Here is a 27,971-nt window from a genome sequence, read left to right as displayed (position 1 = left end):
ACGATAAATGTGGGAATTTAACAGTGGGGTGGTACCTTCTACCACTTCTTCGGAACAAATCAAAAAGACTTTGAAAATTGGTCATCGCAGAAAACGAAATACAACCACATATATGGTACAAATTTCATATACAATTCAATAAAGGAAAGCTAATTATTCTACCAAATTTCAATTAAAAATGAGTTTTTATTTCAACATGACCCTTATAAAATTGATGTTAATTTTATAAATCACACTCAGAAAATTAATCATTCACTTAAAATTGTCATCAATTTAATATATCATATAAGCAGATAATTAGACATTTCAATCAATTCAAAATAAAAATTAATTTCGTTATACTCCAACTATAATTCAAGCTGAATAAATTTCAGTTTACCTTAACTCAATAATAAACTTTAATTGTCTAATAAAAGGTAAACATGAGAATATAATTTTATTGTATTTCTACTCTATTCAAACATATATGGGATTAAATCTAAAGATGTTATTACACTATTTATTAACTTCTCAAACAAATTGAAAGTACAATTTTAAAGATACCTTCTCTTAATTCTTGTGTTTTATAATTTAGAAATAGTTAGATATATGTTAACTTGTTTAGGCGGTTTTATTTACAAATTCATCATATCGCTATGGATCTAAATTAATAGGAAGTGATCTAACTAATTTAGATTTCATGTGTAAGTTAAAAACTCAAGCTTAGATCCTACATACAAACCTACCAAAAGAAGAGATATAAGAGAAGAGAAAATCTTACCCTGATTAAAATTATGAATTGGTTAAAATTATCCTTTACTTTAATACCATCACATACACTCACACATCCTTGGCAACATATTTCTCTACTTTCCTTTCTGTTTTAAACTCTGAACTTATTCTGTATTTTCATTTCCATATATTATTTTGAATATTTAAAATGTCTTGATTTGAAATGATTATTTTTCTTTTTAGTTTTTTATCAACTATATGTATATATATTAAATATTTAATCTCTATAAGTTTAAAATGATGGTGAAAATCAGAAACACTCGTTGTTAAACAATTTCTTACAAAAAAATGATTTTATAATGAATTTTCATTTTATAATTTTTGTTGTATATAATTCTATCTAATTTTCACAAGCATAATGACATATGAAGGAATTGATAATTGGCCTGGAGGGTTTGTTTTAGAGATGATGATTCAACATATGCAGATGATGAAATTAGAGAGGTTAGTCAAGATAATGAAATTGAAGAGATCTTGAATGAACCTTTGCCTGAAGGTGAATATGTCAATGACTCAACCCTTTACAAAGGCAAATTGTTTAACGACAAATGTTCCTGATTTTTTCAATTAGGGCTACATTAGGGATGATAGAGAAAAGGTTGGAGTGAGAGAGATGAAAGAGAAAGGATTGAGAGGAATGACAGAGGTGGGTAAGGGTTTGGAGTTTTTATTTTTTTAGTTTTGAGAATGAAAATTATTAAAATACCCTTAACCTTAGAACTTAGAATCCATGGTATATAAGGATATTTTTGTCTACTAAAATCCGGTACACATTGCTAAAATGTACCAACTGAAAAACAGGCGTACGCGCGTTAGCAAACCCCATATATATATATATATATATATATATATATATATATATATATATATATATATATATATATATATATATATATATATATATATATATATATATATATATATATATATATATATATATATATATATATATATATAATTTCTCTATAAAGTGATTTATAACATTGAAATGATGAAACTTTCCCGAGGCAAATATATGGAATGTAATTAACTAAAAAATATGTCAGAACGAAGTCGATATGATAAGAAAAGTATTGAGTGAGTGAATTATTAATAAAATGTATGATAATTTATATTTCATTAAAAGTAAAAAATCAAACAATACAAACATGAACACCAGTTTATCAGCACGCCAAGTGAATTTGAAGAAACCATTGCCTTGTCCAAGCATTAACATGCTCAAAGGTGGAGTCCGGCAAGAGGATATGTGTTTCAAGTGCCTGAAAATTGAAGAATAAAATACAAAAAATGTTAGTTATTCGAAATGTGTACATTGAAATGGCTTTGTTTAGAATTTTAGAGTAATAAGAATAATAATCAGGTTAAAAGAAAAGTAATGATAGATAAAGATCTCAGAAGTTTACTATGGAAAAAACATGATTTCATGGTAGCAAGGAAACTGTTTTTTTTTACAAGACTATCAAGCATTGAACATCAATTATTTTGTTGCTATTTTATTTTGTAGTCATAGTCATGCAAACTTTTCATCTAAATTTGCAAAAGGTTGTCCATAGAATAGTTTTATTAAAAAAAATTAAGTAAATAAAAACTAATGGCACTCGTCATTCAAAAGAGCAAGAAGTCATTTTCTTATTACTTAACATGCTATATTTACACATTTAATTGCTCTTGTGCAATAAATCTTATGTCTTTGACATAATTAGTTTCAAAAGCAACTAATTCAATTGTAAAAATTGGTTCAATATTTAACATAATAATTATTTTTAAATTTTATTTTAATCAATAAAATGCTATAGAAATATTTTAAAAGGATATATGGTAATGTGCATTTAATATATAGAAAAATCAAAGTGGTATAAAATCTATGATATTATTACCTGTTACTCTTTATCCCGCTTAAGTACTCTTGCAAAGATTGCTATTTTGACATAAACATTGTCTTTTAAGTTGTTCAAGAAGTTGAAATAGGATTGTTGCCAAGAACGTTTGAATAAAATTGAGCCAAACACCATCCAAAAACTTAGAGCAAATCCAATTCCCATACTCATGAAAAACTCACTACTAAAAATTGAGTATTTATCTTTATAAACATTAACACTTGGTTTTTGTGTTGGTTCCCTACCAATACACAATTTTTCAAGTGGTGGTCCACAAAGATCGAGATTATCTTCATAACTAGATTTATTGAAACTCTGTAATTGTGTGCTTGTAGGAATTTCTCCACTTAGATGGTTATGAGACAAATCTAACACACCAAGTCCATAAATTTGAGCAAGACTTGGAGGAATTGAACCAACAAGTCGGTTTCTGGACAAATCAAGAGAATCAAGTGATGCTAGCTTTCCAATGTTCGAAGGAATTTTTCCAATCAAATTGTTTCTTGATAAGTTCAATGAGATCAGTCCAGATAATTTTTCTATTTCTACTGGAATTTCTTCTGAGAAACGATTGCTTGAAAGATCAATGCTTTTTAAAAGTGACAAACCTTTATTCATAAACATTTGTTCAGAACCTTTCCATGTTAACAATGCATTCAAATCGTATCCACCACTGATTATAAAAAAACTATGCTTGGAAAGATATGAGTGATCTCCACCATATATTGAAGATGTCGGTTGAGCCATTGAAGTAAGATTTTTTATGCATTTAGGAATTTTTCCAGATAAGTTGTTTATTGAGAGATCCAAGACCTGAATGTTTTTGAGACAACAAACCTCTAATGTTAAACTCCCAAAGAATTGATTATTTCCCAAACTTAAAATTTGTAATTTACTTTTTGTCCCAATCCAATCAGGGATAGATCCTGATAATTTGTTCTCTGACAAATCAAGCATTACTAGCTCTGGGCAATTCCTTAAGGAGAAAGGGATTTCTTCTACTAAATTGTTGTTTCTCAACCGCAATGCTTGAAGATCAAGAAGTGATCCTATTGAAGTAGGAATTTTTCCTGAGAAGTTGTTGTGGCTCAAATCCAAATAAACTAGTGAGTTGAATTGTCTCCAACAATCTGGGATTTGACCGAATAATTGATTATGTGAAAGGTCTAAATAGTATAAATCTTGGATGGTTCCATTTCCACATAAAAAAGAAAGAGGATTTGAGAATTTATTTTTTGAAAAATCAAGAATTTCAGAATTCCGTAGGAACAGAGGAATAGAACCTTCAAATTGATTTGATTCAAGGGACATGGATCTAGAATACGTTGATGAAGCATTTGGAATTCTACCTTGTAGATTGTTGTATGAAATATTCATTCTGATCACTTTTTGTTGTGGTAATTTAGCCCAAAACCATTCAGGAATAATACTTGATATTGTAGCATTTGAAATATCAATATCAACAAATTTGTTTTGAGTTTGCAACCATTTGGGAAATGTTGGACCTAGCTTGCAGGATCTCAATTTTATCACCACCAACTGAAAAGGTGAAACCCAATTTTGGGTAAATGCCAAACTCAATGAGTTGTCAGATAAGTCCAAGTTATTTAACTTAGACATATTAGCAAAGTGGTAGTCAGTAAGCATACCCTTTAAAGAATTTGAAGAGATGTCGAGGTCCTCCAATTTAGGTGGAAATTGAATGTTCTTAGGAATCTCTCCATTTAGCTTATTTTCAGAAAGAGATAAATCTTTTAAAGATGTGAATGTTGAGAAGTCAGGTAGTGTGCCATTGATTTGATTACCATGTAGATTTAATACTTGCAACGAATATCTAGCACATCCAGACAAGTGAGAAATTATCATTGGAAGCTCAACACTCAAGCTATTATCAGATATGGTAAATGATTGCAAAGAACATGCATCCCTAAATGATTTTGGAATTCCACCTTGTAATGAATTTGAGCTCATTGACAAATCCTCCAAAGTAGATGGTAACTTCACACCTTCGGGTATCCTTCCACTTAACCGATTTCTATCAAGAAACAATGATTTCAAAGAGGAGAATACTGAAATGTCAGACAAAGTGCCAGTGATGTTATTATCTGTTAGATCTAATTCTTGCAATGAGTGTCTAACGCAACCATTGGACAAATTACCGAGAATGGAGAGAAGGTCTTCGGTCAAATTATTTCTAACCATATTTAAAGAATGTAAGGTGCATATATTAATGAAGGATTTCAAATCCCCGGCCTTGAAATAGTTAAAGGAGAGGTCAAGGTGCCTAAGAGAATTCATGAGCATGACAAAATGACTTGATGTGGAACCCTCCAAGAGGTTACGACTAAGGTCAAGCTCAACAAGGTTGGAAGTGATGTTTGACACCCACTGGAATACTGTTGGTGACGTGAAGGAGTTCACAGAAAGATCAAGGACCGAGAGGGAAGTAGAAGAATTGAACTTAGAAGGCATGTATGACCGAATGAAATCATCGGAAAGGCTACAACGAACTAAACTTAGTTCTCTAAGTTTGGGTAGCTTCCATATCACTTGCAACCAACTATGAGAAGTATTAGGATTTGGTACAGACTCCAAATAAAGATGAGTTAAAGAAATGAGATTGGATAGCCACTGACCTCCGTCGTCTATATTGAGAGCATTATATCGTGCAAGATAGAGCTCCTGCAACCGGGAGAGATTTCCAAGCTGAGATGGTATACTTCCTTCTAAACTTGTGTAGCTATAAAGACCAAGATATTGCAACTGGGATAGATTTCCAAGTTGAGATGGTATACTACCTACCAAAATATTTCTATTGAGATCAAGATACTGCAACTGGGAGAGATTTCCAAGTTCAGATGGTATATTTCCATAAAAATAATTGTAGGAAAGATTAAGATACTGCAACTGGGAGAGATTTCCAAGCTCACGAGGAATTGAACCCTTCATAGAATTGAGTGCAAGATTTAAGTATTTCAAATGAGAAAGAGAGCCAAACTGACTTGGAATTTCTCCATTAAAATAACTTAACGACAGATCAAGGTATTTCAAGTTTTTTAGAGAACCAAAAAACTCTGGAAAGGGACTCCACCGAAAATCATTGGAACTGAGATTCAAATACTCTAATTGTTGCAACTCCATCAACGACTTGTGGATCTCTCCGCTCATATAACGTACAAAGGGTTCTGCATAGTCTCCATGAAGGTCGAGGCTTAGAATGTGAGAGGTGAGGTTGCTGCAGCGAATCCCCTCCCACTGGCAACAGTCTGGAGTGGTCCAAGAGGAGAGCATGCCGTAGTTATCAACAATGGCACCCTTGAATTGTAGCAGTGCTTCTCTCTCCCTTGGAATGCATCTCATTTCCTGTTCTCCATTAACAACCAGCTGCGGCAACACATACAACACAAACATCATCAATCTGAAACGGACTGGATTCTTCATTGAGGTTGTTGTGGGTCTTATCATCACACAGAAAAAGTGATGATGGATCAAATGCAGTGAGTGTGAGTATTTACGCTAGATTGGTATTCATATATATAAATGACCAAACTGGAAACGACTGGTAGCATTCGTTTTGCGAATTCATTGCAATTATTCTAAAACCAATCAAACTATAAAATACACAATTATAGAGCTAATTATTCTTTTCCAGAACTAAATAATTATTATTTCTATTTCTTTTTTATGACTTTAAATTTTTTAATATTTACTTTTGCTTAAGTGTTATTAAATATAAACGATTTTTTAACCATATTTGGTAATTTTTAATTGAGTATATATATTAAATTTTAACTTTATGAAATACTTAAAATTTAATTAAGCCTAAGAACTATGTTGTATATTTCTTACAATTTTATATTTATTCATAAATAAGTTTCAAGTTGTATAAATATATAATATTACAATAATAACTTAATCTTTTACCACAATTACCTTCCTATCTCAAATAGTTTCTCAATAATGTTAAAAATAAAAGAGAAAATAATTCATATACATTATACGGTTAAAACACAAGGAAAATATAAAGAAATAAAAGTTTCAAAATAAAGTTCTCTTATTAAAATGGTTTTTAAAAATTGTCAATATTAAAAATAAAAAAATAAAACATTTTTAAAAAAATTAAATGCAATAAATAATCCATTTTTCACATGTCTCACTTAATTTATTGAATTCGCACTCTTTATCTCTAGATGTATAATTAACTATAATTTAATCAAACAAATATAGTTAGTTGTGGTCACTTTTTGTTCCCCCGTAAACAAGTTATCTACTATGAAATTCCAAAGCCAATATTGAAAGACTATAAAGACACTCCTGCACCAAAAAAATAAGATGAATAAAGCCTTCTAGTGTAATGCTTGAACTAAAACCATCACTTGAATTTTAGATATGATTGTTTAGTGTAATGTTTGAAAAAAAATATATTACAAATCACGCAAACATCTTAAATAGTGCATTACTCAAATCATTAAAAAAGATCTAATATTATTTTTTTCTAAAAGTTTTTAGTGGAGATTTCATATATGATCTTTAGTATGCTTATACTATTTTATGTGAAGATATTATTTTATTTAGATAGTATCATGTAAGTAAATAAAAAGAACATGAAAAGGATTTGAGCAATCCCAATCCAGATGTGGAAATTTTGATGTGAATGCATTGACCCCTAATATCAGATTCCACAAAAGAAAAAAAAAACTTAGAAAAGACTTTTAAAAGACTTTGAAACAATAAATGTGGATATATATTGTATAGTGGGATGATCCCGTATACCACTTTTTTCTAACAAAAAGTAAATGGCTTTGAAAATTCAGTCATCTCATTACACTGGGATGGTCCTTTCTACCACTTTTTCCTAACAAAACAATACAAGACTTTGAAAATTGGGTCATCTCAGTAAACGAAATAGAATCAAATATACCCCAAATTCATATTCATCTAGTTCGACTTAGTCTAACTTTAGACTTTAAATTTTAAACTTAATTTGATATTACAAAATATAATATGCTATTTAATAAATGAAATGTTGTTCTTTTCATTAAATTTAAAAATTTAGTTAAATGTAACGTGATATTTAAATTAATTTTATTATTTAAAGTAATTCCAAATAACTAATTTTAATTTTCTTACAAAATTTAAACTTTAAAATATTTTTTTTTCTATTTTAAAGTGAAATTACAAGTTTATACTCAATATGATTATATAGTTTCTCAAGTTCTTTGTGTTGCTCCCTCCACCACCTTGTTCCTTTCACCACTCCATTCCTATTTTACTCCTCTCTTTATTTTCTCATTCCTATTTTACCCTTAGTAAAATTTTAGGGTTAATTAACCTTTACCCACTCTAATCTTCTAGGCAGTGGCAACTCTTCTTCTTTTTCGTTCGTGTCCTCATTGTTTCATTCTTTCATTGTATTCTTCTTTTTTTCCACACTTCTTCCTTTCATTCTTTAATTGTGATAGAATTGTGGTATGAGAGTGGTGGACTTTCATTAGTTGGTGTGGAGAAATTGCAAGTGGTAGTGGAAGCAATTGATCAGCCGTGCAAGATCGCTATGTGGTGGTGGTGTGGTGGTGTTTGAAGGATTCGTCGCGAAGGTGCGTAATAAACCCTAAAAAAAGTAATTGTATAATCTTTAAACGGATGTGACCATCCGTCAACGGATGTGACCATCCGTCAACGGATGTCAACATCCGTTTAAAAATTAAATGATTACTTTTCCGGCTTATTTTTATTAGTTTATTTTTTTATATTAATGTTGAAGATATTTTATTTATGTAATTTATATGTTTTGATGTATTATTTTTGAATATATTTTTGATGTATTTTAATAATGTATTTATGAAGATCTTTATTGTTATTAGTTTATATTTATATCTTTTTTATTTTGCACGTTGTATATATTTAGTTTTTTGTTTTAATGTTTTGATATAATATATATTTTTTATATATGATTTTTGTATTCTTTAACAATTTTATAATTACATAAAAAATTATTTATTAGTTTAATTATATGAAATATATAATTTATTATATTAATATTTTTATATTTGTTTGATTAATTATTAATTATGTTAATAAGACTTATTATAATTTTATAGGTAATTATTGTTTAGGGTTTAGGGTTTAGGGTTAGGTTACTCATATTTAACCTTCCAGCATAAGGATGCTCAACTAAAGTTTCATCCAACTCATGGTTGTGATGTCCACACATCACTTTCAACACCCATCCATCCCCGTCTGAACATGGTTTACCCTTTAATCTAAACGGACACTCACATTTACGAATGTCGCATACACTAGGCACTGCATCGGCTTTGTATTTCCGATATTTCCCTCCTCTTTCACATCCAAGTATGACAAACGTTTTTCTTCCCCGTACACCAGTAGCTATATCAGATCTTACTATTACCACAACAAATCCTAAATCATAAGCCATCTCTCTCACCCAATCAATTAAGTGCTCCCGTGAACGAAATATTTCATTTGTGGTAAATTTTTTTGTCAAATCTCCCTCTCCAACTTCACTAATGAATGAAGAGAAATCAGATATCAAACTAGAACCAACTTGAGAATCCATATGAAGATATTCATCCATTTTAAACAATAATTACCTATAAAATTATAATAAGTCTTATTAACATAATTAATAATTAATCAAACAAATATAAAAATGTTAATATAATAAATTATATATTTCATATAATTAAAATAATAAATAACTTTTATATATCAAGCAGTCATTACTGGTTGATATGACAAAGAGTAAAGTTAACCTGCAAATATTTTATTAACCCTTAAACAAAATAATGATCGAAATATCACAACGATTAAACAAATCTACAACGCAAGGCAAGCGTATAAACGATCATTGAGAGGGTCCAGAACTTAACTACAACAACTTATGATGTTGTTGGACCGAGATAAGTACATTCATTGGAGTAGGTGTGCCGACGATTCAGAGGTTGTTACTGACCTGTTTTGGACACATCCTGATGCGGTGAAATTGTTAAACTCATTTAATGTTGTATTTTTGATGGATTTCACATATAAAACAAATAGATATAGACTTTCGTTGCTTGAGAATTTGGGCATGACGTCTACAGGGTTAAACTTCTCTGCAGCATTTGCTTTCTTGTCTCCTGAACGATAGAGTAATTTCACATGGGCTTTGGAAAAGTTGAAAGGTTTATTTTTAACATATGAGGGTGGTCCTAAAGTCATTGCCACTGACCAAGACTTGGCTTTGATGAATGCCATTGCAAATGTATTCCCTGAGTCATATCAGATGTTGTGTCAATTCCACATCCTTAAAAATGTTAAAGCTAAATGCAAAATGTTAGTTCATTCTACTGAGGCTTTGGATGTGTTGATGGATGCATGGGCAAATGTGATGATGAGAGCTTGTTTGCTGAGTATGTGAATGGTCTTCAATACGCGAGCAGTTCATGGCCTTTGTTCTTTGAATATGTGAATCAGACTTGGATTATTCCGTACAGTACATACTTTGTAAAGTTATGGATGAACAGAGTAATGCATTTAGGAAACACAACCACAAATAGGTATGTTGTAATGTTATTTTATTTATTTGTTTTGTAGATAAATATTTATTTTCACTTGTTGATGGTTTTTTTTTATTTCAGGGTTGAGTCTGCTCATTGGAGTCTGAAGAAAGTTCTAGGCAATAGTATGGGTGATTTGTGTTCTTGTTGGGATAGTATTCATAACGTCGTTATCCTACAACACAACAAGATTAAGGCGTCATTTGAAAGAAGTCTATTGCTCACGAGTGACCCTTTTAAAGGATACAGATATAGAAAACTTATTGGGTGTGTCTCTCGATATGCATTGGATCTCATTGCTAAGGAATTGGAAAGAGTGCAGCAAATAGGATTGGACTCATCAAAGTGTGGATGCGTATTGAGACGTACATTTGGTGTCCCCTGTGTATGTGAATTAGCACAGTATGATGTTGGATTGATCCCTCTAGGTGAATTTCATATCATGTGGCGAAGATTGCATTTCTCAAATGTTGAATTAAATGAAACTGAGCCCGAGTTAGCCATTAAAGATGAGTTGAAACAAGTAGAAGAACAATTCAATGAGGTTGACATTGGAGGTAAAGTCGCCATCAAGCAGAAGTTACTTGAAATTACTTGTCCTACATTGACATCAATGGTCCCTCCATTACATAAAGTCAAGACAAAGAGTGCTCAAAAAAGTAAAGTTCAACGAAGAGAAAGGTCTACTACGTGGGATCCATCATATTTTGAGTATGTCGATGCCTTTCATTCAACCATAGAATCTTCAATTGTGAAAAGTAAATTACAATCAAAGCCAAATATAGTGAAGAAAAAGAGAGTTCCAATGATAGACCAGTTTCATTCTATTACTCACCCCTTCATTGTGGACGTTGTTGATGTTGTGGCTGATGGTCACTATGGATATAGATGCATTGATGCGTCGTTGGAACTCAGCGAAGATTCATGGCTCGTTATCAAAAATGATTTATACAAAGAACTCATTCAATGGCGTGATGAATACGCATGCCTAGTAGGAGGGTATGATAGAGTAAAAGAATTGAGGAACTCTTTGTTGGTGCAGTCACAGTCGACGGTAAGTGTTTCTTGTTTTATGTATTTTAATTATTATATTTATTTTATCTAACAACTTCTTTTATTCATAACAGGCTAACAGGAATAAGTGGATGCATTACCAGACATTGGTTATGCAATTGCTAACCGATATAATGTCATCTTAGTGTGTATGTCATCATCTCAAAATTATACTATCTTTCCATTACGTTCCACACCACCTTTTGATATAACTCAACATTGGTTAATTTGTATAGGACATGTTCATGGATGTCATTTCGTAGAGGTAATTGTATTATTTTGTTATTTCATTTGAAAATTACTTATGACTCAATTAACTATTGTAATTTGTATTATGGCAGGTTAAGTTACAAGAAGGTTGTCCTTTGCCCATGGTGAATATCATCTCCTCAACCCACTGTTTCCCTGAGGCATGAGCGTGATCATCTATTTATACTAGTAGGATGCAAGCATTTGCACAGTTGATGGGCATAACGACATCTTATGTTGACTTGGGTGATTCGTGATATTTATGAAGATATGTAAAAATACATTATTACTTTTTGTTAAGGTGTATTTTAAGCTTTTTGATGGACCCACTAATAATGCTAATTATTACCATTCTCTAAGCATGAATTTAGTAGCAAAATAAACTCTTTTCTAGCTTGTAACTTGCTTAATTCTCTCTTTTATCTTAGTTTTATGAATAGGCTACTTTGATGTAATTTTATCTATAATCCCTTTATTTTGTAGCTAATAATGTGGTTGGAAGAATCTCCAACAATGTAAAGAACTGAACCAACCACAAAGGCAAGTAAATCTGCACAAAAAACCAGAAAAAGAAGCAGTGTAGCAGAGTCAGGCTCGGGCCCCCTTTTTCCATGGGGGCTTGAGCGCCAGTGCACCAACTGCTGAGTTTGACTGACGTGCGCCCGGGCCCCCGCTCTTTAGGGGCGCTGAAGCGCCATTTTTGCTAACATGGCAGATTTGTCTATTTAACTCAGAAACGCGAAGGGCTTTGGGTCTTTGGTTCTTTTGAGATGCGATTCTACTGGAGTTCATGGAGGCCGTGAGGAGCTTGTGGGAACATCTCATCCTCTTCCTTTGGGTCTCCTTCTTCTTCCATCTTCCATTTTGTAAGCTTTAGGGTTCTCCATGAAAGTGGAGAACCAAATTCATCTTGTTAGGGATTGTTGTAGCCTAAGAATTCTTGTGTAATGGATGATTGATTTGATTATATATATGTCTTTTCTATCAATTGCTAGTATTCTTGCTTCCAATCTTAAAGCTTGCATGTAATAGGAATGTTCATGACTTGAATTTGGGGTTTCATGGATTATGGGGACGTAAGATGGAACCTTGAACTGAAACAAGAGTCCTTGTGGTCATTGATTCTAGGGATGGAAGATGATTCACATGTTGTCTTAAGATCCTAGCTCTTTAATGCGGGTTTGCTTGTTAGATTATCCAAGGGATTGGAGTTTAATAGGGAAAACCTAGGCTCTTCCACCTAAGGGATTAGGGCTAGAGTGTTTTTGTGGATTGACTTTAGTAAATTGATGGAGAGGAGATGAAATTGGGTAAGCTCAAGAGTGAAATAGGTGAAAACTAACCTTAGCAATGTCATTTCATACCATTTCTAGTCTTGTCCATATCTAAGTGCCTTTTATGACCAAAGTCCAACCATTGTATATTTGTGAATTTATCTTATTGCACATATATATAAATGAACGTTGTTCTATTGAGTCTATATGAGTTGTTAATCGCAAAATTCTTTAGTATTACGAGTCTCTTGGAAAAACGATACTTGATCTTACCATAGTTATATTACTTGAAACGATTCGGTGCACTTGCCGAAATTACCCAACACCCACACCCTTCATTCAACTAAAATACTAAACATTTACTTTTCTAACTTATAAAAAACTCCTGAACGTATATCTCTCGCTTCTTTTCCTTTACGTAACTCCTAATATAATATTATATATATATATATATATATAACACCTAATATAATATATTATATATTTATATATAGATATATGTACGTAACTTTATAGCATGCATATCAAAGCGGCCCCACTTCAATCCAATGATAAAATCACTAATATACCTGACATAAAATTTTGAAGAATTTAAACAGCACCCAACCTACGGAATTAGAAGAAAAGTAAAACTTATGTACTCTATAAATGTATTGTGATGAATGGCAATTGTTTTGAAAGGAATCCATAAAAATTTCATAATGAATGGCATATTACCTTGAAATAAGTACTACATGCAAGGATTCCATATAAAGTATGATTAATGGTGTATATTTAGATTAATAAAAATAAAACGAATAATATAATCTTTGTAGAAAATCGTAGTACTGTACCACATTTAATAATGCAAGTTTTATAAAAATTAAATTACAACTCTAAGTCATTAGTTGAAATAAACCTCTGCACCATATTTATAAAACGAAAATCATATTAAATGAAAATAGGGTGAATGCATAAAACAATTTGCACTGCAAGCTAAATGAAAGAAAAGTTGTAACCTTAGTCATTTATGTGTGTCCAAAAATAACACATAATCTCGTGAGTCATAACTTGTTAAAAAAATGAAATACAAAGTCCTATCAATTAGACGTCGGCCGTCTACCACGCACATGCCTCTGCCCTCTCCTAGTCGGAGAATATTCGTCGGTGCCCTCATTAGCAATCTGAAGCAGGTCCACCGACACCTGATGTGCAACAGTACCCTCGGTCACATGACGACACGATATCAACGATTGTAACATTTTCTCTATCGCCTAAATCTAGCCTGCATTATAGTTATATCAAACAAATAAATAAACATGGTTAAGAAAATTTAATAACATAAGCAATGAAAAATAACATACCACGATGCCAGATGGTGAAGGTGGAGAGGATCTACGATGGGGTCGTGCCTCTTGTGGAACATCAGGGCGCTGTGTAGGCGCAAGAGCCGGTCTCACGTCAGGTGCAGTAGGAATAATATAGGGATGTGAAACCCTCCTAAACCACTGTATGTATCCATCGACACATTCAAAAGGGTATGATGTCTGTCTCACATTCATAATAACGTGATTCATGAAGTGCAACCACGCATAACCAATAGCGACTACATCTGCATCTGCAACGACAGTGGGTGGTCGTGGAATCTCCTGGTACAACCCAAACTGTCTCATCACACGCTCAGGCTAATGACGGGAAAGGGTGTCACCAATCTGAATCCATCAAGAATACATACAGATGTCGAAGAATGGACGAATGCCCCGATGTCCCTCATATGCATGCCATACAACTCCACTGTATGTCAGGCCATCCAACTACGACCGAATCTCTGCAAGAGTCGAACTCTGCCGAGGGCTCTGCCACCTAGCCGCACGTGGTGTGGTCTCATTATAAGAAGACACCAACCGCCTCCTTCCCATGCTAGGGAAATGCTCGTATATCCAACTCTAAAAAATAATTATTCAATTAAATATCTTTCTTCTTTGAACATGGAAATAAGTACATAAAATAAATGTGAAGGGTATATGTTTGTACCTGAAACAAAGTCAGAAATCCAGTCATCTGCTTCGTGGAAGCCAGACTCGCATCCCCGAGCTGGTCGTAAAAATGGGCGAGTGTAGCAACACCACAAGCATATCTGCCACACCCATGTACATCTCTAAATAATAGTAGGTAAGACACGCGTATAGAAGTGGCTCTTTTATTTGCGAAAATCGTGCATCCTACTAGATGCAACAGATATGCTCTAGCAACATAGTCCCAATGTTGCGACTGACACCTCTGAACATATATCTCTCTGAGCCAGCTGAGTCTGACTTTCGGACCACGTGCATCCTCCATCTCAGCACCAGCTGCACCGCCATCAACGACGAGCTGGTCTATACGAGCCTCCTCAAATTCCAACTCCTCCAAATCACATAATTGTCACAGTACTAGAAGATGAAGTAAAGTGGAGACATCGTCAAGAGTGATCGACATCTCCCCTATAGGGAGATGGAAACTACTCGTCTCAAAGTATCATCTCTCTATGAAACCGAGCAATAAGCCCTTATCAACGTAATCATAGCAAATATCTGTGAGAGGCATGGCAGAGGAATTCAACACGTTGAATTCCTTCGGCTCACGGTCCTAACTTATTAACCTTTTTATCATGGGAGATCAACTTCAGTATCTCCCCTCGATCCTATACAACAATATTTAATATCAATTGTATTAGAAAAAAACTTAATTAAAATTTAAGTTATGCACTTACCCGACCCTGCGAAATACCATAAGCAACATGCTGAACATAGTGCGTCAGCAATGAAGCATCACGTGGACCTCCAGGAAATCCACCAAGATCCTCCTCCTGTATGTCAGGAACATCGACATGTTCCTCCTCCTCATTATCGTCATCAGGGGCCTCAAATGCCTCCTCCTAAACAGGACCCTCATAGGCCTAATATGTCTCCTCCTCAAACGCTCGGTCCTCGGCTATAGAGTCATCCTGAATAGGAGCTGCACATCTTCTCCGAGCTGAAGCTGTAGGTCGTCTCCTACCTCCACCCTGTGCAGAACTCTCTCTTCTAAAACTCTCTCTACGAAAACTAAAAGATGCACCTCGTGTTCTTGTCATTTTTGACAAATTTTTTTTAATTAAATTAATAATTATTTCATTAAATTAATATTATTTTTTCATTAAATTTATAATAATTATTTCATTAAATAAAAAAATTTTAATTTAGATATAAATAAATAACAAATTAGAAAAAATACTAAATTTAAATATTCTATAAATTAATTAAAAATATAATAAATTAATAAACTAAAAAAATTAAAATAAAATAATTACGTAACAAATTAATTGAAAATAAAAAATTAAAATAAAAACTAATAATAAATTAAAAAAAAAAACATCTCTGCGTGAACGGATGTAGCATATTCGTTTGGCCTATGTATCTATAAATAAAATTTTGACACTCCAATTTTTTTTTCTTGAAAATCCAATCCTATCATTTTCTCATTAGACATTTAATTCAGTTTTTATATAGTAAAGACGAAAAGAAGTAATTTCTTTTCGAACAATACTTCTTATTATTTAAATCAATAATCTTAGTATTTTCTTTCATTATTCAAGTAAGTTAATATATCCTAAAACTAAAGAGCTTTGATATTACTTTAACGAAATAATAACAAAACAAACATTGAAAATAATTTCATAAACTTACAAGATTTTATTTGTGAGGATCAACAACAGAAATGACAACAATAACCACAGTAAAAGACACTGATATTTTTAAAGTAGAAAAACTCTCTTTCAATATGAGAAATAAAAATACACATACACAAGCTAGTCAATTAAGTCCTATTAAAATAAAACATGAATAAAGTCAGATCAAAAGCACAAAATAAATAGGAGAGATCATTTAAGGGACTAGGGGTTGCCATGCCCCCCAAATTGTTTTGAAAATTTTTAAATTATATGTAGTATATATTAGAAATTTTCAAATTTTTTTGAAGTTTTTAAAATTAAATATAATATATATTAAGAATTTATGAAAATTAAATTAGGTATCTTTTTATTTCTTTTATTAAGCACAACTACTAAATAATAAAAAATTAAATCAAATATAATAAATAATAAATATATTTACTTTTTCTTTTTCATTGTCTTTTGAGTTTTCAATAGATTCTACTCTTCTTCTACTCTCACATATTTTGTTTTTGTTTTTGAAGAAAAAATAAATTTAGACACAAACTACTATTTTTTTCTATCATTTCTCATATATTATCTTTCGTTTTTTTAAAGGAAAACTCTTTCTTGTTTAACTTGATAATGAAATATTCGTTTAATAGTTGACATTTTTTTTATCTCATGAACCTTTTATATATTGATTTTTATGGACATAGAAAAAAAAGTATATATTTTTTCATAATCAGTTTTTAATTGTGGCTTAATTATCATAAATTTTTATTTAGTAATTATTTTTCTAAATTTTTATTAAATTACAATAAATTAATTTTTAATCTTACACTTTTTTTGTTCAAAAAATTATTTATATTGACGAATAATAAAAGAATAGATTTATTTTTTAAAAGTAATAAAAGGGAAGTTGCCCATGAAGATGAAAACAAGATAAATTTATCTTCTTTGATATTTTGAAGCATCATACTAAGATACTAATGATTCAATTGTTCAATTAGATAAACTTTTTTTAAGGTTCAAAAAATTACAAGTGTGGAGTTTTATATTAATACGTCATATGGAAAATCGTCCTCAAATAATGAGTCAAAGAGATTAAATTAAAAGAGTTTATTTTGAAATATGATTCCCATAAAATACATATGGGATTAGATTCCAAACATCCTATTTGAAATATCATCATAAAAAGGTTCCAAACAATCAAAGCAATTATAAGATCAGATTTGATATTTTGTTGTTCTGAATAAAAGTATTTACTGCATTTTATTATTTTCATTAACCTGCAATTTGAAGAATACGACATATAGATTTGTTGTCCATAAATTTTTTATGATGACTAAAGCTATTATTTTACATTCAATGGTTTTTGTGTTAAATAGACAAGCTTAGAGAGTCTTGAGTCACATTTGGCCAGGTATACACACTTCTTTAATTAACACATGTTTAGTTAACTAACTCAACATGGTTTTGTATTAGAATTAAAATATGTACGTGATCTTTAGTATTAAGCACATCTTAATAGTTTTATGATTGTAATTTTGTAACTGGCTTTATGAAATTGGAGTTGGCTGAGTTAAGAAAACTCTTTATCTCACTTTCATTGTAAATGGTTTTGACATGGTACCAAATTCTTAAGTTTGTTTATAATGAATATATATTAAAATTATGGTAGTTGAATAGGTAACACATTGTAACAGTTTTGTTATTTTTCCTAATTAATGTATTTGTTTAGGATTTTGTTAAAGAATAAGAGTTGTATATGTTTCTTTGAGATTTATTTATTGAACCATCCAATAAAGTTTTCATGTTTTAATTATTTGTTTTAAACACAATTATATATTATAAATTCTTTACATTTATATTCTTGTAGTAATTATGAGAAATTTTAATGTCCAAAATTTTATATTAATTATACAACTACTAGAAAAAACCAATTTAATTACATAGAGATATATGTGTAGATAATTATAAACGGATATTCATATGTAATTATTTATTGATTTATTTGTAAATAATTATTTACGAAAATTCATAAAAAATTACTTACAGATTTATGCATAAATAATTATTTATAGGTAAATTCGTAAATAATATCTTGAAAGTATCAAAATTTTCAAGTCCATCTACGTAGTAGCAATCTGCCCCATGGCTTTAATGCTTGAAATCTCAAAACTTTGCTGTAAATTTAACAACAGAAAAAATATTACATTACAAATATATTAATTAAGAACAAATAAATCACAAAGGTAATATACCTTAATATCTTGTTATGAGGTTCTCTCTTGAACAGCATTCAAGGAAGGAATGGTATTATCCACAGGGCATCCAATCATGGCTCTTAAATAGCTTCTAAACTTAGTAGCTATTAGGCTGGACGCCTTTCTAGAACAAGGATCCATATCATTTTGTAACGTGAACAAAACTTAAATAAAAAATAAAATAAAAGCAAAAATCTCCCACAATAAATTATTAAATATATATAAAAAATAAAAGCAAAAAATACATTTTCAACTAATACAAGATTGTTACTTCATTTTTCAACTTATCTAACTTGTGAGCGTCAGTGACATTCATGCAAATGATAATGAAGAACAAACATAATTGAGTAATACCTAAGATAAATAGATGACTATGTATCTCTTCAAGTTCTTTACACATTCGATTAATAAAAACACATTAGTTATCAATGCTTTGCTTACTAAAAAATTATTAGAAACTAATTTCTTTAGTAACTAAAAAATTATTAGAAACTAATTTCTTTGCTAACTAAAAAATTATTAGAAACTAATTTCTTTGGTAACTAAAATCTTGGTAGCTAAAGTTAAAAACTTATTTATAAACTAATTATATTTTTTTCGTTCATAATAGAGACTATTTTAGTTATCAATTATTTTAGTTTATAAATTAGAATGTAAATTGGTTATGATTAATATTTTTTGTCACTAAAATTAATTCTATTTAGGAATTTTCTTATAGTAATATATTATAAAAAATCATTTTTCTAAATTGTCCAAGCCAACAATTCAATATTTAATACACATTATTAATTATTAAATATTTGTGTTAAATATAAAACAAAAGCAAAAAAAATACAAAAAGTAAGCATACGTATATTTTAAAGTTCGACTAAAATAATTTTAACCAATTAAGTTTTTTATTTCTAAAGTCTAAATTATATTTTTAAATATGTTCTTAATTTTTAGATTTCGTAGGTGATAATAGGAATGAATATATAATTTATGCTATAATTTCCCTATAATTAATCTTTATAAAATTGTTATAATTTAGTTTCTATAATTGAAAACTATTTAAGGCATTAAAATTATTTAATCCTTATGACATTAAATAATTTGAAATATTTTCTTCTATTTAGTTTTTATATTTTAATCCTTATGATATTTGGAATTGTAATCGTAATTTCAGGTCTTAAAAGTGAGTAAAGAAAATACTATTTTAGTTTACATACGATGACCATATAAATAAGATTTATTGCGCGACAGTCACTATTAACTGAAATTATCATTAATATTTGTTAATTCCATTTTAATCAATGAAAAATATAAGGGTAGGAGTAATAAATTAGGATGTGTGAAAATATGATGTTACAATAATATTGCCTCGAAACCTCTTGCCGCCTTCGTTACTTTACAAAACATTGTTATTTTTTAGGCTTAATATCCTATTTTATATCTTATTTTATCTTCAGTTTCGTTTAAAAATGTCAAATTAATCCATCCTTTAAAAAATGTGTCAATTACGTCCTCACTTAATAAAATTTGCATCAATGAAATCCCTTCCGTTAAATCCGTACAAACGGCGTTAATTATTTGTCTTTTTCTTTAGTTAACGCCGTTTGTACGGATTTAACGGAAGGAATTTCATTGATGCAAATTTTATTAAGTGAAGACGTAATTGACGCATTTTTTAAAGGATGGACTAATTTGACATTTTCGAACGAAATTAGGGACAAAATAAGATATTAAGTCTACTTTTTAATAACAACATTTGTCTGATTTTTTATTTTTTTTCAACAAGTAGATCTTCTGAACAACATTAAGCCCACTACGTCAATAACAGATGGAGATTCGGTATTCTGCAGAAGTGAAAGGATATTAAATGTCTAAGGGTTGACTTTGTATACTCCGTAAAAGTTCATAATCATTGTTGTATTTAAATATATAATTTTTTTTATTTTATCTCTATTACAATATAAATATATCTTTATATATGTCTATATGTGTTTTTTTTTAAATACTTTTTAAAATAAAATTATATTAAAAGAAACGCAATATCAAAAGATATACATTTTTAATATTAAATCTTAAGAAACAAATTGTAATTAAGTAAAAGTTAGAAGATTATAAAGAAGTAAAAGTACTAAAAGGTATGTTTTTACAAATAAAAATAATAACAAAAAAGTTAACATAAAATTTTTAAATTAAAAATGTTTTAATAATTTAAACAAATAAACGAATATTAAAATGAGTTAATCTGATTCCCCCGCAGCAGTGACGCCACCGCAGCCTCCGTGATCAAAAGAGTTTAAATCTTTTGTATATACTTACTCCCTGCAACATCAAAGAATCAATCTTTTGTATATACTCAATAAAATAGCACAACTTTTACATATGATTTTTTATTTTATTTTGTTTTATGTAATTATGTTCTTCATTTCTATGTGCTAATCTATATCTAATTTTTATGGAATTTGAAAATGGATAAATAACTATACTTAATTTCAAACTTGTATAGTAGCCAGTGGAGGCCGAACGATTAACATTCAACGCCGTTTGGTCCATCCACTCAGGTCAAAGATTGAACCGCAATTGGGTCAACGTTTAAGTTATTGTTGGACCAAGAGTCCAGTAGATGATAAAATAATCAAATAATATCTAATTAAAGATATTGATAAACAATTTATAAACAACCAACTGGATTTTCGGGTAATCTATTTATATTTTATTCTGTTTATATTTTGTTAGGCTTGTTCAGCTCAGGATCCATGAAATAAATTATAAATACAAAGTCAGGGCCGAAAGCCAGGTACATTCCACTTACGCATTATTCACTCTATACTACTCTCAAATACTCAATAGTGATAACTATTGAGCACAAAGGCAACCGATCGCCGGAGTATCTTTTGCAGGTACCTCCCCCCTAGAGCACAAAGGCAACCAATCGGCCAAGGCTGACGTGACCGAATGGCCCAGAAGGAAGAAAGGCAAACGACTTAGGCGACCCATCAAAGGACAAGCGTTCGGTCTATATTGCAGGAGAGCGAGTGATAGAGTCATCCAGAAGCGGCAAAGTCACGTGGCTCAGTCCCACAAAAATATCAACCGAAACATTTTGGCGCCCACCGTGAGGGTGAGAGCAAGCAGAAGACACCCAGATGGTGACCGCGAGGAGCATGGACGGACAACAGAATACCAGAGATTTGATAACGCAAATACAAGCACAGGCAAGAACCATACAGGCATAGGCGAAAGCATGCAGAGGAGATTGCGACGCTAAGGGCAAAACGAGTCCATACCGAGGGGTCCGCCTCCAACCACAAGAATGGAAATGAGGGAAGTAGTAATCGACAACCATACTAGCACACCAACCTGAACAGTCGAAGAAGGAGAGGACCTTCGCCCATCCAAACTGTTCAGCCAACCAGCTTACTCCCTTTTACGGCAACCATCATGCAAACTCCAATGCCAGAGAAGAATCCTCCGGTATTAGAGAAGTATGATGGCTCAACGGATCCCGATAATCACCTTAAGATCTTCACCAATGCAATGACATTCTACATGGACAATGTTCTGGTCATATGCAGAGCCTTCTCCTTATCGCTCAAGGACGAAGCATTGGAGTGGTATAACATTCTTCCCCCAAACACAGTGGATTGCTTCGCCACTATAGAAATCCTCTTTAGAAGGCAATACGCCTTCAATCAGAAACAATATATAACACTAGCGGAATTGGTAAATACTAAACAGGAGAAAGGGAAAACTTTGAAAGCCTTTATGAAAAGGTATAATGAAACCGCACAACGAGTTAAAGATGTTAATCACACTTTTATCATCAGCAACCTGCCTTCATGTCTAAGGCCATGATATATTGCTGAAAAACTATATGCACGATCACCAAAAACAATTGATGAACTTCAGGAAAGGATAGCTGAGTTTGTTCGTATGGAGGACATGAGGAGCTCACAACGAAAGCAACAACAGGAAGCTGATGTAAGCGGAAAGAGAAAGGACAACAGACAAACGTTCGACAACTACGACAAGGGAGGGGGTTCTTGACCAAAGGACTTCCCCCGAATGCCAAAGTTTGATCATTACACAACTATCAATGCACCCAGGGCAAAAATCCTTGATGAAGCCCTTAGTGCCGAACTACTTTCGGTCAGGAAGCTTCATTTACCTAATAATGCTGATGGAAGAAAGCACTGCCAATACCATCAAAACCTAGGACATACTTTCAAAGAGTGTGTGACACTCAAAGATAAAATCGAAGAGCTCATTCGTGTCAGCCATCTTCGTAAGTACGTAAAGACGGATCGATCGCGGATAAGAAGCTCATCAAGATCTCCACAAAGAAATACCAAATGACCTCATAGAAAGGAGGAGCGGAAACATAGGCAGAGTCGCAGCCACAACCCTATCTCTGACCGCAGAATCCTGAGGCGCATCAACTAGAAGTCTTGTGCAGGTGACAAGACCATGCAGACCACTCGGCCAAGAGGAGTGCAAGAAGTGAGAGGTAAAATCCCTCTCATTGAAGAAAAGACCGAGAGGTAAATCCCTCTCGGTCAAGAGGTGAATCCCTCTCGCCAGAAAGTTGAAGTCAAAGACCGAGAGGTAAATCCCTCTCGTTCAAGAAGTAAATTCCTCTCGCCAGAAAGTCAAAGTCAAAGACCGAGAGGTAAATCCCTCTCGTTGAAGACGAAGACCGAAGAGGTAAATCCCTCTCAGAAGTAAGCCATCACTGGTGTCAACAAAACCCAGGGACGCTCTCCGAGAATCCCTGGTCCTAAATCGAGCGGTGAGGTTCTATACGGCCTCACTCTCGTCCTAAACCGAGCGGTGAGGGTCTATACGGCCTCACTCTCGTACTAAACCGAGTGGTGGGGAGCGTTTTAAGTGAACGCTCACTCTCGTCCAGGGCGAACGGTAAAGCCCGTTCCTTAGGAAGAACTCCTAGGTCAAAGTCAAAGCAAAGAGGTAAAGCCCTCTCACTAGGAAGTTCTCTAGGAACTCCTAGTGCAAAGCCGAACGACAAAAGCTCGTCCTCTAGGAAGTTCCAAAATGAACTCCTACGTTGAAAAACCGAGTGGTGTTGAACGTCCCCAAGGACTAACACTCTCGTCCTAAACCAAATGGTGGGGAACATTCTCAATGAACGCTCACTCTTGTCCACAAATGTTCGGTCACTCGGCTTCAAGTATTCGGCCATTCGGCCTACACTTCTCGGCCTTCCATGGCCTCAGGTGGTAAGTTCATTTAACATCCACTACTTAAACTGTCCGGCCCAAAGAAGAAGCAACGATGTGAAGCACATGGAAAGCAAGCTCCTTACTACAAGAAAAACAGCCTCCCTTAAACTCATAAGTCCTATAGTTAACCACGGCTAAAGCCGAACGCTTAACTCAGACTTGAGGGACATAATGTATCGTACCCAGTGGAGGCCGAATGGTTAACATTAAGCACCGTTCGATCCATCCACTCAAGTCAAAGATTGGGGCGCAATTGGGCCAGCGCTTAAGCTGTTGTTGGGCCAACAGTCCAGCATATGATAAAATAATCAAAGAATATCTAATTAAAGATATTGATAAGTAGGTTATAAACAACCAACCGAATTTTCAGGTAATTTGTTTATATTTTATTCTGTTTATATTTTGTTGGGCGTGTATCAGCTCAGGATCCATGAGGTAAATTATAACTACAAAGTCAGGGCCGAAAGCCAGATACGTTCCACTTACACATTATTCACTCTACGCTACTCTCAAATACTCAATAGTGATAACCATTCACTAAATATTCAACCAAGAGCCGAGACTCTTCAAATCACACGCCTAACTTGAGTGTCGGAGTATCTTTTGCAGGTACCTTCCCCTTGGAGCACAAAGGCAACCGATCGGCTAAGACTGACGTGACTGAACGACCCAAAAGGAAGAAAGGCGAACGACTCAGGCGACCCATCAAAGGACGAGCGTTCGGTCTATATTACAGGAGAGCAAGCGGCAGAGTCATCCAGAAGCGACAAAGTCACGTGTTTCGGCCCCACAAAAATATCAACCAAAACAAAACTAAATATTTGCATGGTAGGCAATTAAAAGATTAGAATATGTATAAATAAGTAGAATTCTATGGAGGACTCAAAGATTCTAATTTAAATAACTAAAACTTATAATAAAAGTTAATTATCTAAAAAAAATTTGACGAGAGAAAACTTTAACATTTTTAAGACCATATTTTTGATCAAGATTGTTAAAATATTATATTTATTTTCTTTTTATTTTTAATTTTAGTTTATATATTATTATTTTTTATTTATATTTTGAATTTAGTTCATCTCTTTTTATTATAAATAAAAGATTATGTATATATTGAACACAAAAAAAAATTAATCTAATACATCATTTTCATTATATTAAAAAAATTATTATATTTTTTTAAATATTTAATATAATCACATAATTCAAGCATAAATCCGAACCTATTGATTAAAACGAGACTACATATACACAGTTTTTTTTAAGGGTTAAATTTTTTATTCTCTGTTTAAATAGAAAAAGTTTGATTTTTATTTTTCAGTTTTATTATTCATTTATTTGTTTATTTGATCTTATTATTAATAAGAAGTTATCCTTTCATGTCTGATTTAGCGTCTTTCTTTGTTTATTTTGCATCTTTAATTGCAAGTCAATGACATGCAAGTAATTTGGTTCAAGAAGTTAATTAATTGACCATTATAAGTTGCTCTAATTATAAATATTAACACTTAAAATATACATATTTATATATTATTTTTAAAAAATAACTTTAACCATTAATGAATTAAATTTAACTATATAAACACATATTATTAAAGTTAGCAATATATACTATAACTATTATCAAACTTAACAATTAACTACAATATTTATAAAATAATCATTTCAAAATTTAACTATTATCAAACTTTTTATCATCAATTGCATAAAAAGAGGAAATTGCATGTCGAGAAACCCATTACCCTATAAGTGATGAGTTATTAGGATATTTATTTTTATATTAGAAAAAAAAAGTCCATTACTTGTTAGGTGTACTTTATTCTGAATCCTTCTTACACTTCTAAAAAATTGTATTTTTAATCTTAATTAATATTTCTTTAGTTTTTTCTCTTTTTTAAAGTTAGTCTGTATCCTTAGATTTTGAAATTTATACGTATTTAGAAACTTGTACGAATAGAAGTAAGCAAACAAAATATTCACTAGTAAAAAAAATGCTTTTTAACCCAGCTAATAGGCTTTGGTTTGCACAAACCCGAAGTAAATATAAATGCGGTGACAGTATTGCAATTTGAGTGAACTTATAGACCTCGGTTCAACAGGCATTGAGGCATAATAGTCACGTTACCTCGGTTAGAACTACCTGAAGCATATAATCTGCGTATAGGCATCGGTTGGAGGAAGGAATTGAGGCAGTAGAAGTGTATTACTTCGGTCAAAGATATAATAACCAAGGCAAGTTACCCTACCTACTACTTCACAGTTACCCTACCTACTGCTGCAATGTTCTTCTCTCTACTGCATCCAAGAAAAAAGTTCTCCACTTTTCTTCTCTCTCGCTGCATCCAAGCGACCCGCCACATCCAAGCGCTCCATCATCGTCTCCATCACAGGGTCGCCGATAGGTGGTCGCCGCGGCTATAGTGTTATTGCATTGCTTCGCGATTCCTTTTATCGCACAAGATCTAGATGTTGGTGCTGCCATCCAACCACTGCCTCACCGTCGCGCCTCCCCGTTGTTGCCTCGCTGCTGCTCCCTCCCCGTTGCGTCCACAACGTCACCGCCGCTACCTCCCCGTTGCTGCCTCGCCGTCACGTGGTCAAGACAGTGTTGCCGCCATCTGTCGAGCTCCCTTTGGTCATTGGCGGCCTGCTTCATCCGGGCGAGCCTCTCATCACCAGCTTCATCCATTGGGAAGCCACGGAGCCCACAGTCGAGTGCAGGGAGGCTCGAGGTGGGGCTAAACGCACCGTAGTGGCCGCGGAAAACAGGGCTGATGTTGACGACGTCGAGGAACGGGGCTTGAACCACTGGACCCCGGTGCGGATTAGCGGCGAGTAGAGAACCACCCGAGGATGGAGGAGTGAGGGTGGAGGCCGGAGGGGATGACAACGCCGGAGGATTCATGGAAGGAGGGGGAGCAGAGGAAACCAGTGACCCTGGCGAGAGTTTTCTTGTCTTCCTGCTGATAATTTTTTGGGTTTTCTTGTGTGCATGTTGGAACCTCTATCCTCTGACATTCAGATTTAGCCTCAGAAATTGTAACAATGTAGGTATCAATTGAGAATCTCCCTGATTTGCTACCATATTATTTCACCTTTCACTTTGTTAATTTCCTGATAATTGAAAACAGGATGTGCAGATGCTGTTTTTACCATTTCATTTGCAACCTGATAAAGTAAAACGAAGCATGACAGTATGAACCGAGTCCTAAAATTTGAAAAAAAAAACGCTACTACCTCGATTATCTAAAAACTGAAGCATAATCCTATCTTGTTTTATCTCGGTCCTTGACCAAGACATAAAGCCTACTCTTTTTATCTCATCCATATATGTCTGAAGAACACATACCTATAAGAAAAATAACCGGTATATTTTAATCTTATTATAGTAGTAATAACTTCAAAATTGAACTTACCGAAATCTACGTTACTCGAACTCTCAATTTCCTTCGCATGAGAAATTACATTGACGCCCATAAGGAGTCTCTGAAAATCTCTCACACCTTGAAAATTCTGAAGACACTGCAACAAGAGGCAGGACGCCGGCGACAACGCCTCGTTTGCAGCCTGTGGGATGGCTTCGTCAGCCGTCGGTGGCGGCAAGATGGCCTCATCAGCAGTTGGCGGCTGCTTGGCCTTGTCCAGAGCCGCCGCCGGCTTCGCTTCATCCGCAGCCGCGAGCATGGTTTCGTCCGCCTTCGCAGCAGTGACCCATGAACGCAGCCTTCGTGACTCACCGCAGCCTCCGTGATCATAGAATTCAAATCTTTTGTATATACTCACTGGCATGTAACGTCAAAGAATCAATTTTTTTTATATACTCAATAAAATAGCACAATTTTTGCATATGATTTTTTATTTTATTTTGTTTTAAGTAATTATGTTCTTCATTTCTCTGTGCTAATCTAAATCTAATTTTTATGGAATTTGAAAATTTACTTAATTTCCAACTAAATATTTGTATGGTAGGCAATTAAATGATTAGAATATGTATCAATAAGTAGAGTTTTATGGAGGACTCAAAGATCCTAATTTCAA

The 27,971-nt window shown here is 32.8% G+C and overlaps 4 protein-coding genes across 4 annotated transcripts; 1 reads left to right on the top strand and 3 right to left on the bottom strand.

Moving 5' to 3' along the window:
* Positions 1-1,830: 1,830 nt before the first annotated feature.
* Positions 1,831-6,128, bottom strand: LOC148196536 (receptor-like protein EIX2). Its single transcript, XM_088094137.1, has 2 exons — positions 2,649-6,128; positions 1,831-2,030 (listed from the first exon to the last, which is right to left on the bottom strand). The coding sequence occupies exon 1, from the start codon at positions 6,087-6,089 to the stop codon at positions 2,652-2,654; it is 3,438 nt and encodes a 1,145-aa protein (XP_087950263.1). The 5' UTR covers positions 6,090-6,128; the 3' UTR covers positions 1,831-2,030; positions 2,649-2,651.
* Positions 6,129-8,760: 2,632 nt separating this feature from the next.
* On the bottom strand, positions 8,761-9,246 carry LOC148196535 (uncharacterized). The gene has a single exon (XM_088095414.1). It carries the CDS (start codon positions 9,244-9,246, stop codon positions 8,761-8,763), a length of 486 nt encoding a protein of 161 aa, XP_087951540.1.
* Positions 9,247-10,028: 782 nt separating this feature from the next.
* Positions 10,029-11,679, top strand: LOC148196534 (uncharacterized). The gene is made up of 3 exons (XM_088095413.1): positions 10,029-10,210; positions 10,292-11,264; positions 11,605-11,679. The coding sequence occupies exons 1-3, from the start codon at positions 10,029-10,031 to the stop codon at positions 11,677-11,679; spliced, it is 1,230 nt and encodes a 409-aa protein (XP_087951539.1).
* A 14,310-nt stretch (positions 11,680-25,989) lies between these two features.
* LOC148196533 (uncharacterized) lies at positions 25,990-27,945 on the bottom strand. The gene is made up of 2 exons (XM_088095474.1): positions 27,350-27,945; positions 25,990-27,101 (listed from the first exon to the last, which is right to left on the bottom strand). Exons 1-2 carry the CDS (start codon positions 27,720-27,722, stop codon positions 27,091-27,093), a joined length of 384 nt encoding a protein of 127 aa, XP_087951600.1. The 5' UTR covers positions 27,723-27,945; the 3' UTR covers positions 25,990-27,090.
* Positions 27,946-27,971: the final 26 nt, after the last annotated feature.

The sequence above is a fragment of the Vigna umbellata genome, chromosome 7 (genome assembly GCF_029865625.1).
Source record: "Vigna umbellata cultivar VRB3 chromosome 7, Vumbellata_1.0, whole genome shotgun sequence".
Taxonomy (NCBI): Eukaryota; Viridiplantae; Streptophyta; class Magnoliopsida; order Fabales; family Fabaceae; genus Vigna; species Vigna umbellata.
Note: the sequence above shows the minus strand (reverse complement) of the source record. Positions and strands in the feature narration are given on the sequence as shown.

Bases quoted from the DNA above. Each gene is read 5' to 3' on its own strand.
- LOC148196536 (XM_088094137.1), bottom strand. From the start codon at position 6,089: ATGAAGAATCCAGTCCGTTTCAGATTGATGATGTTTGTGTTGTATGTG.
- LOC148196535 (XM_088095414.1), bottom strand. From the start codon at position 9,246: ATGGATGAATATCTTCATATGGATTCTCAAGTTGGTTCTAGTTTGATA.
- LOC148196534 (XM_088095413.1), top strand. From the start codon at position 10,029: ATGGGCAAATGTGATGATGAGAGCTTGTTTGCTGAGTATGTGAATGGT. The intron at 10,211-10,291 runs GTATGTTGTAAT...TTTTTATTTCAG, and splicing joins GGAAACACAACCACAAATAG to GGTTGAGTCTGCTCATTGGA. The intron at 11,265-11,604 runs GTAAGTGTTTCT...GTATTATGGCAG, and splicing joins TGGTGCAGTCACAGTCGACG to GTTAAGTTACAAGAAGGTTG.
- LOC148196533 (XM_088095474.1), bottom strand. From the start codon at position 27,722: ATGCCAGTGAGTATATACAAAAGATTTGAATTCTATGATCACGGAGGC.